General features: G+C 38.4%; 1 protein-coding gene across 9 annotated transcripts in view; it reads left to right on the top strand.

The window, feature by feature from the left end:
• The window catches only part of GPM6A (glycoprotein M6A), a 256,966-nt gene extending 243,984 nt beyond the window's left edge, over window positions 1-12,982 (top strand). For all 9 annotated transcript variants that reach the window (XM_086380976.1, XM_086380977.1, XM_086380982.1 and 6 more), the window contains 3 exons: window positions 4,729-4,805; window positions 5,612-5,677; window positions 10,884-12,982. In XM_086380976.1, coding sequence (XP_086237102.1) covers window positions 4,729-4,805; window positions 5,612-5,677; window positions 10,884-11,036 — 296 coding nt within the window. In that variant the 3' untranslated portion in view covers window positions 11,037-12,982. The remainder of the gene's footprint in view (window positions 1-4,728; window positions 4,806-5,611; window positions 5,678-10,883) is intronic.
• Window positions 12,983-13,300: the final 318 nt, after the last annotated feature.

Raw genomic sequence — 13,300 nt, 5'->3', positions numbered from 1 at the left:
AGGGACTCTCAAGAGTCTTCTCCAACACCACAGTTCAAAAGCATCAATTCTTTGGCGCTCAGCTTTCTTTATAGTTCAACTCTCACATCCATGCATGACTACAGGAAAAACCATAGCTTTGACTAGATGGACTTTTGTTGGCAAAGTAATGTCTCTGCTTTTTAATATGCTGTCTAAAAGAGATCAGTCCTGGGTGAAACTCCAGTACTTTGGCCACCTCATGCAAAGAGTTGACTCATTGGAAAAGACTCTGATGCTGGGAGGGATTGGGGGCAGGAGGAGAAGGGGACGACAGAGGATGAGATGGCTGGATGGCATCACTGACTCGATGGACGTGAGTTTGAGTGAACTCCGGGAGTTGGTGACGGACAGGGAGGCCTGGCATGCTGCAATTCATGGGGTCGCAAAAAGTCAGACATGACTGAGAGACTGAACTGAACTAGGCTGGTCATAGCTTTTCTTCCAAGAAGCAAGTGTCTTTTAATTTCATGGCTGCAGTCACCATCTGCAGTGATTTTGGAGGCCACAAAAATGATGTCTGTCACTGTTTCCACTGTTTCCCCATCTATTTGCCATGAAGTGATGGGACCAGATGCTGTGAGTGTTTTCTCAATGTTGAGTTTTAAGTCCACTTATTCACTCTCCTCTTGTACTTTCACCCAGGATTTATTCAGGCTTAGCTTTTCTCTGTGATGAGAAGAGGTGTCATGCAACCTTTCACATCATCTGTACAGGCTTTCTGTTTGCTCTTAACAAAGAATCTACTGCCTGGATAGCATTTATTTACCCTCCAAATAATACATCTTTAATAAGAATCCTTAATGTTCATATGCAATCAAGCTATAAACAAAGGGCATCAGAAAAGAAAAAAACCAACCCCCCAGTTGTGGATCACAATGGGTACAGAGAGAGGCAACAGAATTTCCTGATGGGTTGTATGTGGGGGTCGACAGGAAAAGAGGATTCAAGAAGGAATTTGTCTTTTTGATTAAGCAACTGGGAAGGTTGATTAGCTATCAAATGAGATGGGAAAGCCAACCAGAAGAGCTTGCTCAGGAGTGGGGCAGGCAAGGGAGATCAGACTTCAGTTTCGGCAGTGTTGTTTTTCAGGTGCTTATTAGAAGTCTCAATAGAGTTGTCAAGTAAGAAATTGGATATTTGGGTCTTGGTTTCAGGAGAGAAGTATGGGGCTGGCTGTATGGATTTAGGAATCTTGATAATGTTTAAAGTTGAAAACTCTGAGAATGGCTGAGGTCAGCAAAGGAGACAGACAGATAACTGAGGACTGAACACTGGGAAGCACCACTGAAAGAGATCCTAGCTCACTGGAGGAACCAGACAAAGATACTGACAGGGAGAAGCCGGTGAGAACAGAAAGGTGAAAACAGGAGGATGTAGATTTTGGAATCCAAATAAAGAGACCATGAAGGATGCAAGTCTCCTCTGTCCATGAGATTTGCCCAGGCAAGAATACTGGAATGGGTTGCCATTTCCTTCTCCAGGGAATCTTCCCAACCCAAGGACTGAACCCATGTCTCCTGCATTGGCAGGCAGATTCTTTAACCATTGAGCCACCAGGGAAGCCTTGCAGGAGTCATCAGCTGCCTCCAATACTGCTGACTGGCGAATAGAAGGCGAACTAAGAATTCATCTTCAGTTTTAACAATGTGGAGCGCATGAGTGATCTTCATAAGGAAAGTTTCAGTGGAGGATTGGGGTGAAATTTGACTGGAAGGGGTTTAAGTGAAAATGGAAAGAAAGGAATTGCAAACTGAGCCTAAGCAACACTTCCTAGAAGTTTTGCTGCAAATGCGAATAAAGAAATAGGCAATGAAATGCATGCATAGCCAGGGTGTTTCATGTGAATGAATGAAGTCTGCAACAGATCAGCAAGGAGAAAGATAGGCTTTCCTGGGAAGATTTCTCACTAATGATGATTTATTAGACACATCTTCCAGAGGTTCTTTTTAACCCCTCTTAGACTTACCATGGCAAAAAAGGAAGGTCCCAGAGAAGGATCTCTGAATTCAAGATATTGCAAGTACATTTTTTTTTAACTGAAATAATTGCCCAAACCATTGGCAAAGCAGGTTAGTATACCAGATCCATAGACATGGAGACTTGATGGTGTACCTCAAAGCTAAGAATGTGTGAATATGTATACATATTAAAACTAAATAATATGTCCATGTATTGTTATGCAGCAAGTGCTAAAAGCTGAGGTATTAGTTTGCTCAGAAGTTGTGAATTTTTCCTTTCATGTATATATGTGTTTAACACTTCAGGAGTTCTCAAAACAAAATCAAAGACCCGTTTTAGGATGAACTTGATCACTTCTGTAAAATGAGGTCTGTGGCAGCGCATCACCTATGTGCTTGTTAAAAATGCAATACTCCCGGCAAGCGTTCACAGACTCTGATGGATCAGTCCTCCGGTGGATCCAGAGGTACAAATTTGTGATAGTTCCCCAGGAGATTCTGATGTGTTCAGTTTAGTCACTCAGTCGTGCCCGACTCTTTGCGACCCCAAAGACTGCGGCACGCCAGGCCTCCTTGTCCATCACCAACTCCTGGAGCTAACTCAAACTCATGTCCATTGAGTCAGTGATGCCATCCAACCACCTCATCCTCTGTCGTCCCCTTCTCCTCCAGCCTTCAATCTTTCTCAGCATCAGGGTCTTTTCCAGTGAGTCAATTCTTCGCATCAGGTGGCCAAAGAATTGGAGTTTCAGCTTCAGCATCTGTCCTCCCAATGAATATTCAGGACTGATCTCCTTTAGGATGGACTGGTTGGATCTCCTTGCAGTCCAAGGGACTTTCAAGAGTCTTCTCCAACACCACAGTTCCAAAGCATCAATTCTTTGGCACTCAGCTTTCTTCACAGTCCAACTCACATCCATACATGACTACTGGAAAAATCAGAGCTTTGACTAGACAGATCTTTGTTGGCAAAGTAATGTCTCTGCTTTTTAATGTGCTGTCTAGATTGGTCATAACTTTTCTTCTAAGGAGCAAGAGTCTTTTAATTTCATGGCTGCAGTCACCTTCTGCAGTGATTTTGGAGCCCCCCAAATCTGCCACTGTTCCCCACTGTTTCCTCATCTATTTCCCATGAAGTGATGGAACCAGATGCCATGATCTTACTTTTCTGAATGTTGAGCTTTAAGCCAACTTTTTCATTTCTCTCTTTTATTTTCCTCAAGAGGCTCTTTAGTTCTCCTTCACTTTCTGCCATAGGGGTGGTGTCATCTGCATATCTGAGGTTATTGGTATTTCTCCCGGCAGTCTTGATTCCAGCTTGTACTTCATCCAGCCCAGCATTTCTCATGATGTACTCTGCATATAAATTAAATAAGCAGGTTGACAGTATACAGCCTTGACGTACTCCTTTCCTGATTTGGAACCAATCTGTTGTTCCATGTCCAGTTCTAACTGTTGCTTCTTGACCTGCACACAGATTTCTCAGGAGGCAGGTCAGGTGGTCTGATATTCCCATCTCTTTAAGAATTTTCCACAGTTTTTGTGATCTGCACAGTCAAAGGCTTTGGCATAGTCAATAAAGCAGAAGTAGATGTTTTTCTGGAACTCTCTTGCTTTTTCGATGATCCACCAAATGTTGGCAATTTGATCTCTGGTTACTCTGCCTTTTCTAAATCCAGCTTGAACATCTGGAAGTTCACATACTGTTGAAGCCTGACTTGGAGAATTTTAAGCATCACTTTACTAGCGTGTGAGATGAGTGCAATTGTGCTGTAGTTTGAGCACTCTTTGGCATTGCCTTTCTTTGGGATTGGAATGAAAACTGACCTTTTCCAGTCCTGTGGCCACTGCTGAGTTTTCCACATTTGTTGGCATGTTGAGTGCAGCACTTTCACAGCATCATCTTTCAGGATTTGAAATATCTCAACTGGAATTCCATCACCTCCACTAGCTTTGTTTGTCGTGATGCTTTCTAAGGCCCACTTGACTTCACATTCCAGGATGTCTGACTCTACGTGAGTGATCACACCATTGCGATTATCTGGCTCATGAAGATCTTTTTTGTACCATTCTTCTGTGTATTCTTGCCACCTCTTCTTAATATCTTCTGCTTCTGTCAGGTCCATATCATTTCTGTCCTTAATTGTGCCCATCTTTGCATGAAATGTTCCCTTGGTATCTCTAATTTTCTTGAAGAGATCTCTAGTCAGGAGATTTTGATGCAGTTGATCCATAAACCAACTGGAGCAAGGATAAATGGGAGTGAAATTGCAGCTTTTTATTTCTTCTTACTAATAACACTGTTTTCAGCGTTAGCGGAGAAAAATTGCTCCTTTGGGCAATGTGCTTTTATAGACTAACGGAGGCTTTGTCCAAGCAGAATACTTTTAGATCCTGACTTCATCTGGAGCATAGTTATCCAAATAATTCTGATGCCTACACCATGACGTTAATGGACCAAACCAATGAAGTAGCTACAATTGAATCTGAAGATTCTGGTGGCTAGATCCCAGTGAATTCAGATTGAAAATGTTTTAAATTGCTTGAGGCTTGAATAGTCTTGATCCTCCATTCTTAGTTTTATTTTTCATAATTATTATCAAGCCACGAAAGCCGAGGAAGAGGTTTTCCATTACAATACCACATAAAAGGAAACTTACTTATATTTTATCCACTCAAGTTTCTTTTTCTCTCTCTGGGATCCTGAAAATAGGTAAAATGTTAAACTGTACTTTTCTGAATGTTGTAGGGATTGTGACAATTGGAGAGGAAAAGAAAATTTGCACTGTCTCTGAGAATTTCCTGAGAATGTGTGAATCCACTGAGGTGAGTGTTGTTACAGCCTTTAATTTTGTTAGAATTTGAGCTTCATTTTGTTATTTGAAGAATATATAATTAAAGTGACATCAAATTCCCGCCTTTTTCTTTCAGAGGCAAGTTACTTGCAATGTTGTTATGCAGGGGAATGAGAAAATAAATAAGAATGAGATATTCCGCATATTTCAATAAAAAATTATGATAAATTTTTTTTTCTAGAAACTATCATTTTAATGAAAGTTGAAAAATCATAAGGCTATATTTAAAAGATATCCCATAGCCTTCATGGTTATAATATTAATGGAAACCATCATTATTAACCATGATCTCATCTTTAACATGAAATTATACTAAAATGGTACAGTTGCAAAGATTTAAACAACTTGCAGGAGAAAACACGGAGAAGGCGATGGCACCCCACTCCAGTACTCTTGCCTGGAAATTCCCATGGATGGAGGAGCCTGGTAGGCTGCAGTCCATGGGGTCGCTAAGAGTCGGACACAACTGAGCGATTTCACTTTCACTTTTCACTTTCATGCATTGGAGAAGGAAATGGCAACCCACTCCAGTGTTGTTGCCTGGAGAATCCCAGGGACGGGGGAGCCTGGTGGGCTGCTGTCTATGGGGTCACACAGAGTCGGATACGACTGAAGCGACTTAGCAGCAGCAGCAGCAGCAGCAGCAGGAGAAGAGATATTGTGAGGTGCACTTCTGGTAAAGATGAGCAGAGTTCCTACTCATAAGGCTATGGATGCCTTGTCACTCTTCTGTTGTAACCCTGATGCGTGTCTGTTTCTCTCTGGTTTCTTTTGCAGCTGAACATGACCTTCCACTTGTTCATTGTTGCCCTTGCCGGGGCTGGGGCTGCAGTCATCGCTATGGTAAGACCTCAAAGCTCTGAGGCTTGGTTTTTCACTTTGCCTGTAGAGACGATCATTTACCTCTAATATCCAAAGTCTGTAGGAATCATATGTATTTTAGCATCATTTTTAAAAAGAGAGGGGGAGAATGGGCAAATAATTAAGTGAAAAATAAGGCTTACTCTAAAGAAAGATATTTGTTAGAATTGACATTTAGTAATCAGTTGAAGGATTCAAATAATATTGGTAACACTAACCAAAATAAGTAAATTCCTTAGCATTTTAGATACAAGACTACTGTTAACATAAAAAAATTATTTATTTAGCATATACTACATATGCATCAATGGGATATTCAAATAATTTAATCAATTCCTTATCTTATGTTACCCTTTTTTCCTCCTTATGGAGTCATTTATGAAAAAAGGATTATTTTTCTTCACATAAACCTTAGTAGTTTCTGGTCATATCTTCTGTATATAACTTTCTTAAAAATATTAAGAACAAGCCCTGAAAGTCAGGTTTTACCAAGTTTTGAGGACCTGAATTTTGCCAGATCCAGTCTCTTCTTTGTAACTCACCATGAGTTCCATTTTGTTTAGCGGAAGGCCAAGTGGTAACAATGAACATGGACCTTGCACATAGTAGGAGCTTTTGTGGCCGGGTTCCTCGGTCCTTATTTTCGTGTCCTAGAATCTAAGTGGAGTCTATGGGGTCGCACAGAGTCGGACACGACTGAAGTGACTTAGCAGCAGCAGCAGAATCTAAGTAGCAGAGAGCTCTAGAAGGTGCCCAGTAACCTCAGCTATGGAGTAGCTACTTAAATACCCAGAAATGATGAGTTAATTTGGAACTATCTAATTCCTTTCCTTACGGTGCCAATACATTGTCCAACGTGTTGGTGAAAGGAACATTTGGGAAAAATGAGTGCTTTTCTCTTGTCAAAGACTAGTAACAGGAAAGCAGAGACAATGTGCTGGTGAGCCACTTCGGACCAGTTATTTTCAGTGACTTCAGAAATCAATTTGTATTAAGACCTGACTCTGTTTGATAAAACTGTTTGCAAAAATGTGTATATATGTCACTTCAGTCATGTCTGACTCTTTGCAACCCCAGGGACTGTAGCCCACCAGTTGGGCTCCTCTGTCCATAGGATTCTCCAGGCAAGAATCCTGGAGTGGGTTGCCATGGCCTCCTCCAGGGAATCTTCCCAACCCAGGGATGGAACCAGCATCTCTCATGTCTCCAGGTTCTATACCACTAGCATCACCCTATTTTCAAAAATACCTGACAAAAATAGCCATATCAGGGCCATAGTGGATTTTCAGATATTTTAGTTCAATATCATGTTAATTGCTCAACATTGTAGATTTGGTGTATAAACGTCTCCACAAGAATTCCACTTCAGAATATGAGGTGCTTAACAAGATCTCACTGCCTGAGTAATTGAGGGGTCACAATAAAACAATAAGCAAAGGCCTTATATTCTTAACATAGAATCATCCATAGGTTCTGGGCAGTGATATCCCAGACCCCATAATCCCAAATAGCCTGGCTGTGAGATAACAGGAAACATCTGTTCACCTGCATCCACACACACATTTCTGTGTGATGGATAAATCTAGGGTTGTGTATCTTCAAGCAATGCACACCCATGTATAAAACATCTATCAAATCATTTTCTGAAAAGAAGTACATAATAAAGTATTTGTTTGCATTTGCAACATATGTGTGTGTAAAATTCTGTGTGAAAACACATGCCTTCAGGCATACATTAGTGAAAAGTACCTGTCTGAACAAAATAGTGTTTAAATGACTCTAAAAATGCTTCCTATAAAGTGATTCTATTATCAAAAGATTTTTTAAATTAATTTTTTAACTTTACAGTATTGTAGTGGTTTTGCCATATATCAAAATGAATTAAGTTGACAGAAAATTTAGATGTTATATATTTTTTAAGAAATCTGCATAGATTTAGGAATTAACTTATAAATAAATTTTATTTCAAACAGCAAGAGTTTAGAAGATTACTTTCATAAGTACTAAGCATCCTTTTAGATATCCAAATAAAGGCAAAGCATAAATTCCTTAAGAAGTAAATAACTTCTAAATATTGATTGACATCCCAAGTTTATGTTTCTGGAAACAGAGAAAATACTGATAGAACTACTTCTATTGTTCCCAGTATTAATATAGCTACCATAGCACTGCTATTAGCTAACATTTCTTTAAAATATACTTTGTTGAAGTTACCATCAAATGCTTTATCAGTACTTGTAAGATAGCAACTGTCATTAACCTCAACACATCTCATTTCAAATCTCAGAAGACAGCTACCATAATTATTTCTATAAAAATTTCAGAAAATTGCAATGAATTTCATTCTACCAAGGTATTTAAAAATCCTCTGTCATTTAAGGCAAGGGTTGTAAGAATTGGACTAAGATTCATGTGCTCTACTCTGCCCGCGTGCGGGACACCTGGCTTCGATCCCTGGGTTGGGAAGATCCCCTGGAGGAGGTATGGCAACCCACTCATGTATCCTTGCCTGGGGAATCACCATGGACAGAGGAGCCTGGCGGGCCACAGTCCATAGGGTCACAAAGGACAGTCCATAGGGTCACAAAGAGTCGGACACAACTGAGTGACTAAGCAGGGCATAGCACTACTCCATTATTTTTTTCACTATATTAGGAAGGTCTGTCTGCTGACAAAAGTAGTCAACTTAGCATCTCTAGATTTCGGTGATCAGGATTCATCTGCTGAGGTCCGGTAGCAAGCCTGGAGCTTGCATTAACCTAGGGCCAGGTGAAATACCTGAAAACCTGCTGGGAAACTCCAGTCTCTAAAATAGGGTAACGCTGACATTCTTTTCAGTAACGTTGACATTCTTTTTAGTATTTCACTCATAGATTCTTAGTAATAATTTAAGGGTCATATTTTTCTCAGATTTCAAAGAGAAAGTTTCTGAACATCTAAAAATAAATTCATTCCTATGGCAAATATTCTGAGTACCAGCTGCTTGATAAGCACTCTCCAAGGCCCTTGATATTTTCACAGCAACAACAATACAAATTTGACTATGTGTACAAGCCTTACTTAATCCACATACATATAGTGATTAAGCTTTCACTATGAAAATGCAAGAATATAATTCAGAGCTCCTACTTCCCTGTGGCTTACAATTTCTAAACAAAAAGAATATAATTCAGAGCTCCTACTTCCCTGTGGCTTACAATTTCTAAACAAATGAAGCAAAATACAGAATTCAAGAGGAATTTCATTGCTTTACTGTATCGCTGTATCAAAATTATTTTGTCAAAATTCCTTTCTACTGCTTATTGACTGCCTGAACATGAACATATTACAGTAGACACCGTTTGGAATTTACCTTGCATTCTTAATGTTCATCCCTACTTTTCTAGAATGAGCCTAGCTCCTATCTTGACTAATCAAAATTTTCAAGTTCTTCAAAAAACTAAAAATAGAACTAGCATATGACCCAGCAACTTCACTCCTGGGTATATATCTGAAAAGAAAAATTACTAGTTCAAAAAGATACATGAACCCCAGTGTTCATAGCAGCATTATTTACAATTTCCAAGACATGGAAGCAACCTAATTGTCCATTAACAGATGAATGGAAAAAGATGAGGTGTTTATACAATGGAATATTACTAAGTAATATTCCGTATATACAATGGAATATTACTCAACCATAAAAGAGAAGGAAATTTTGCCATTTGCAACACCACAGGTGGACCTGAAGAGTATTGTGCTAAGTGAAATGAGTCAGATAGAGAAAGACAGCTACTGTATGATATCGCTTCTATGTGGAATCTAAAAAGTACAACAAGCTAGTGAATATACAAAAAAGCAACAGACTCAGAAATTAAAAAAAAAAAAAAACTAGTAGGTACGGGTGGAGAGAGGGAAGGAAGAGGGGCAACATAGGGGCAGGGTATTAAGAGATATAAGCTGTTATGTATAAATTACAAGGACATATTGTACAACACTGGAATATAGCCAATATTTTATAATAACTATAAATGGAATATAAGCTTTAGCAATTGTGAATCACTATACTGTATACCTGTAACATACACAATATAGAATATCACTATAATTGAATAAAAACTTTTCCTGTTCTATTTTACTTTAAGTAAAAATAATGCTACTCTTTAAGGCTCAGAGAAAGTACATACCCGACAACTTAGTTTCTCTTTTCTATTCATCCATCGAAATCCACCAATTGGAAAACGTCTTTTTCTCTCTCAAAGACTACAAGGAAGGCAAAGAAAGAAAAACAAATAAGTGATCTCATTGTTCAGTCTATTCAGGTAAAACCAGGAGCTTCAGTATTTCACACTTTATTCCTCAGGAAAAATAGGGAGCTTCCTTCTTGAACTATTCTAGCTATTATGAATGTATATAAATGTACAAGATTCAGGGGCTTCCCTGGTGATCCAGGGGTTAGCACTCCATTCTCCCAAAGCGGGGGGTCCAGGTTCCGTCCACCCTCAGGGAACTAGATCCCACTTGCTGTAACTAAGAGTTCTCATGGTGCAGTGAAGACTGAGTATCCGGCATGCTGCTACTAAATAAACAGTGCAGCCAAATAAACAAACAAACATTTTTTAAAAAAATTAAACAAAATAATACAAGATTCATATGACACATTGCTTGCTATCTTGTAGTTTGCAATGTAAAGTGCAAAATTCATCGAGTGGAAAACTAACGTAATTGAATCCACAGGTTTATGTTGGGGTTTCCATGAACCTGTTTTCTATTACACATTGGGCAATGTATCATTTCATTAGTCCCAGTTCACTGGGGTCCACTGTAAATGAGACTGTTTCCTTTAATAGATTAGAAAACGTAAATACGTAACCATAAAATGTGTAGTCTACAGTTTGAGTGAGGGCAGAAGGACAGGAAGCATCACGTAAAAGCTTTAAAATATTGAATTAAGACCCTTGGATTCCTCAAAGCTGAAGAAGAAGAAAGAGATACTGAAAAAAGTGCGCCAAGAAGATATTGTCACTGTAGGGGGAGTGAGGAAGGAAAATATTTTATTTCCATTCTATTACAGCAGAAATCTTCATCCCATTTTGTTAATGAACACGTTCCACAGAAGTATATAATTTGAACATTTCTTTCCTAATAGCAAGGTGTAGTGAGGACACAGAACAGACTTCCAGCATCAATTATCTTTGTCTTTGATTAGGTCCACTACCTTATGGTTCTGTCTGCCAACTGGGCTTATGTGAAAGACGCCTGCCGGATGCAGAAGTATGAAGACATCAAGTCCAAGGAGGAGCAGGAGCTTCACGACATCCACTCTACTCGCTCCAAAGAGCGGCTCAATGCGTACACATAAACACCACCTTCCAGTTCTGTCACTCAATGCATTGGTGTTTAACTAAGGGCCATCCAACCATCCAATCTTTTGAAAAAGAAAATGGAAGTGCTTCTCATCAATGATATGGGGGGTGACTTATGAATCACCCGGATACATGTCTTTGTTGTGTAGCACTTCATTTCCTAATTTGTTAAATTGGTGTAATCAGATCTCTTCTACAAGCTCCTATCCAGCTTTTTTTTTCTTTTCTTAAATTTCTCAAACTCACTTAATTCTGTAAGATCAAGGAAACTAACATTGTCAAATGCAGAGATTTGATTTTTAACCACTTCCATGTGTTATACATTACACCTTTTGCATTCTTTCTTATGTTTTGAAAAGAAAAGTAGCTTTTTATACTTTTTAGTTTTGATTTCAGTAACTAGTTTAACTACAGGTAACCTTCAAAGGGACCACTGTACATTATGACAATAGACAGAAATGATATCATGATGACTCGAAACACAAAAATCCTGTCTGAAGATCAGTGGCCGTGTTGCTATAGGCCCTGGTTAATGTTTTCATCAATCTAAGGTGCAATTTCTAAATTTGTAAGAGTAGGTTTAAAAAAAGTGCTTCTTATCTTTGTTAACACTATTCTTTTCTTGATGTACTTAAAAGCATTTCTCTCTGATGACTCATGTTTCTGTTGTGAGCATGTAGAAACAGTGATGCTAATGCATGGCTAGTTACCTTTTTAAGATAGTGACACCAGGCTTACCTTTTAAAGTTTAGTATAGACATGACTTTAACAGAAATAACTACCATGGACTGTTGGCGAATGATCGCTTTGTGACTTAAGCAGTGGCTGGATTGGAACTTTTAATATGCTAATGTGGAACATTAATTACCTTTATGAAGGTGGTATATTAAAAATAAGCACACTAACCCCTCCGAAGTTGTTTTACCTACTTTAAAGCATTTTAATGGATTGCACCTCTGTAAACGATCCCTCCAATGTGTATGATATATTTGAAAAGGCTTCCATTAATATAATAGCTTTGCTTGCAGCCTTCCAATCTATGTTGGTTTACCTGTAGTGTTTTTTAAAGTGAGGTCAGAGGCCACTATACAATGTATCCTTTCAAAGTGTAGTGATATCTTGTGTTTTTATTTCAAGTAAGTCATTTTAACCAAATGTTCATTCGTATTCATTTATAAGACGTACCTATATCAAAGGAATAAAAAAAAAAGCAATCAGTATTATTGGACCAAATTTGGTGTTTGTTTTAACCTTAACTCTTCTTCCGGTTATTTCTAATGCTACAAGAATGCTGTAAAGTGTCTTTTAAAATGATGTAGCCTGACAAGACTTTCTTGTCAGTGTATAAAAACTAGGTAGTATTGTGCACTATTTGACCATTGTGAAATCCTTTCTCAGTGTAAGTGCATTTCTAATAAAATTTATTGAGTGAAACAATCTTTGTACAATGACTAGTTGTGCATCATCCATAATTTTACAATTCTTGTAGTAGGTAGGGGGTGTATTACTAGGGTTATCTGTGGCATGATTATGCATTCTGTAGTATTATTTAATTAATTTGGGGTTTTGCTTCTTTTTTTTACACTTAGGTTATCTTACTGGTTCAACATTTTTCTGATATATGCAGTATTACAGATATTCAGCAAAAGTATTAATGGGCTTCTTTAAATTCTATCTTATAGTGTTTCGGTTCTGTGTCTTAACAGTTTGTGATGATTTTTAAAACTGTCTTTTAAACTTATGTAATGATGTTGATGTTTTTGGCTTTTTTTTTTTCCCTGGTATTAGAGTTTGTATTTTCACAAAGAGTGCTTTGTAGCAGGCATTACAATTAATCTGTTTTGTACATAAATGTGCCAACAGCTTGATGGTGGCGTTTTTGAAATGTAGAACAAAGTGCTTGCAAATGTAATAAATACACTTGTGTACTTTGTGTACTTATTATTAGTTTCTGCAGTGTGTTTTTGTTTTTTCTTTCTTGTTTTGTTTATTCCTCTTTCCTGTGTGTGCATTCTTTCCAAATCAGTCAGTGCTGTTTCCATAGGATGCTTATTGCCTTGGTTGAGCTGACCTAACGCTTCATAATTTAATGAAAGTCTGTGCATGACCTACAGCGGGGGAATGCTGGGGAGAGGGGAGAGGGTGAAGTGGAGGCCATTCCATTTAGCAAATGATAACTCTCAGTTTATGCTGTTTCCTTGCCTAATGTTTATTGTTTTGTGTTTTCTTTAATGTTTCATAAACTAGCAGAGAATCAAAA

This window comes from Bos grunniens, chromosome 27, assembly GCF_055505025.1.
Source record: "Bos grunniens cultivar Pamir isolate PY7600 chromosome 27, Bosgru_T2T1.0, whole genome shotgun sequence".
Classification (NCBI taxonomy): Eukaryota; Metazoa; Chordata; class Mammalia; order Artiodactyla; family Bovidae; genus Bos; species Bos grunniens.
This window is presented reverse-complemented; position numbering and strand designations above follow the sequence as displayed.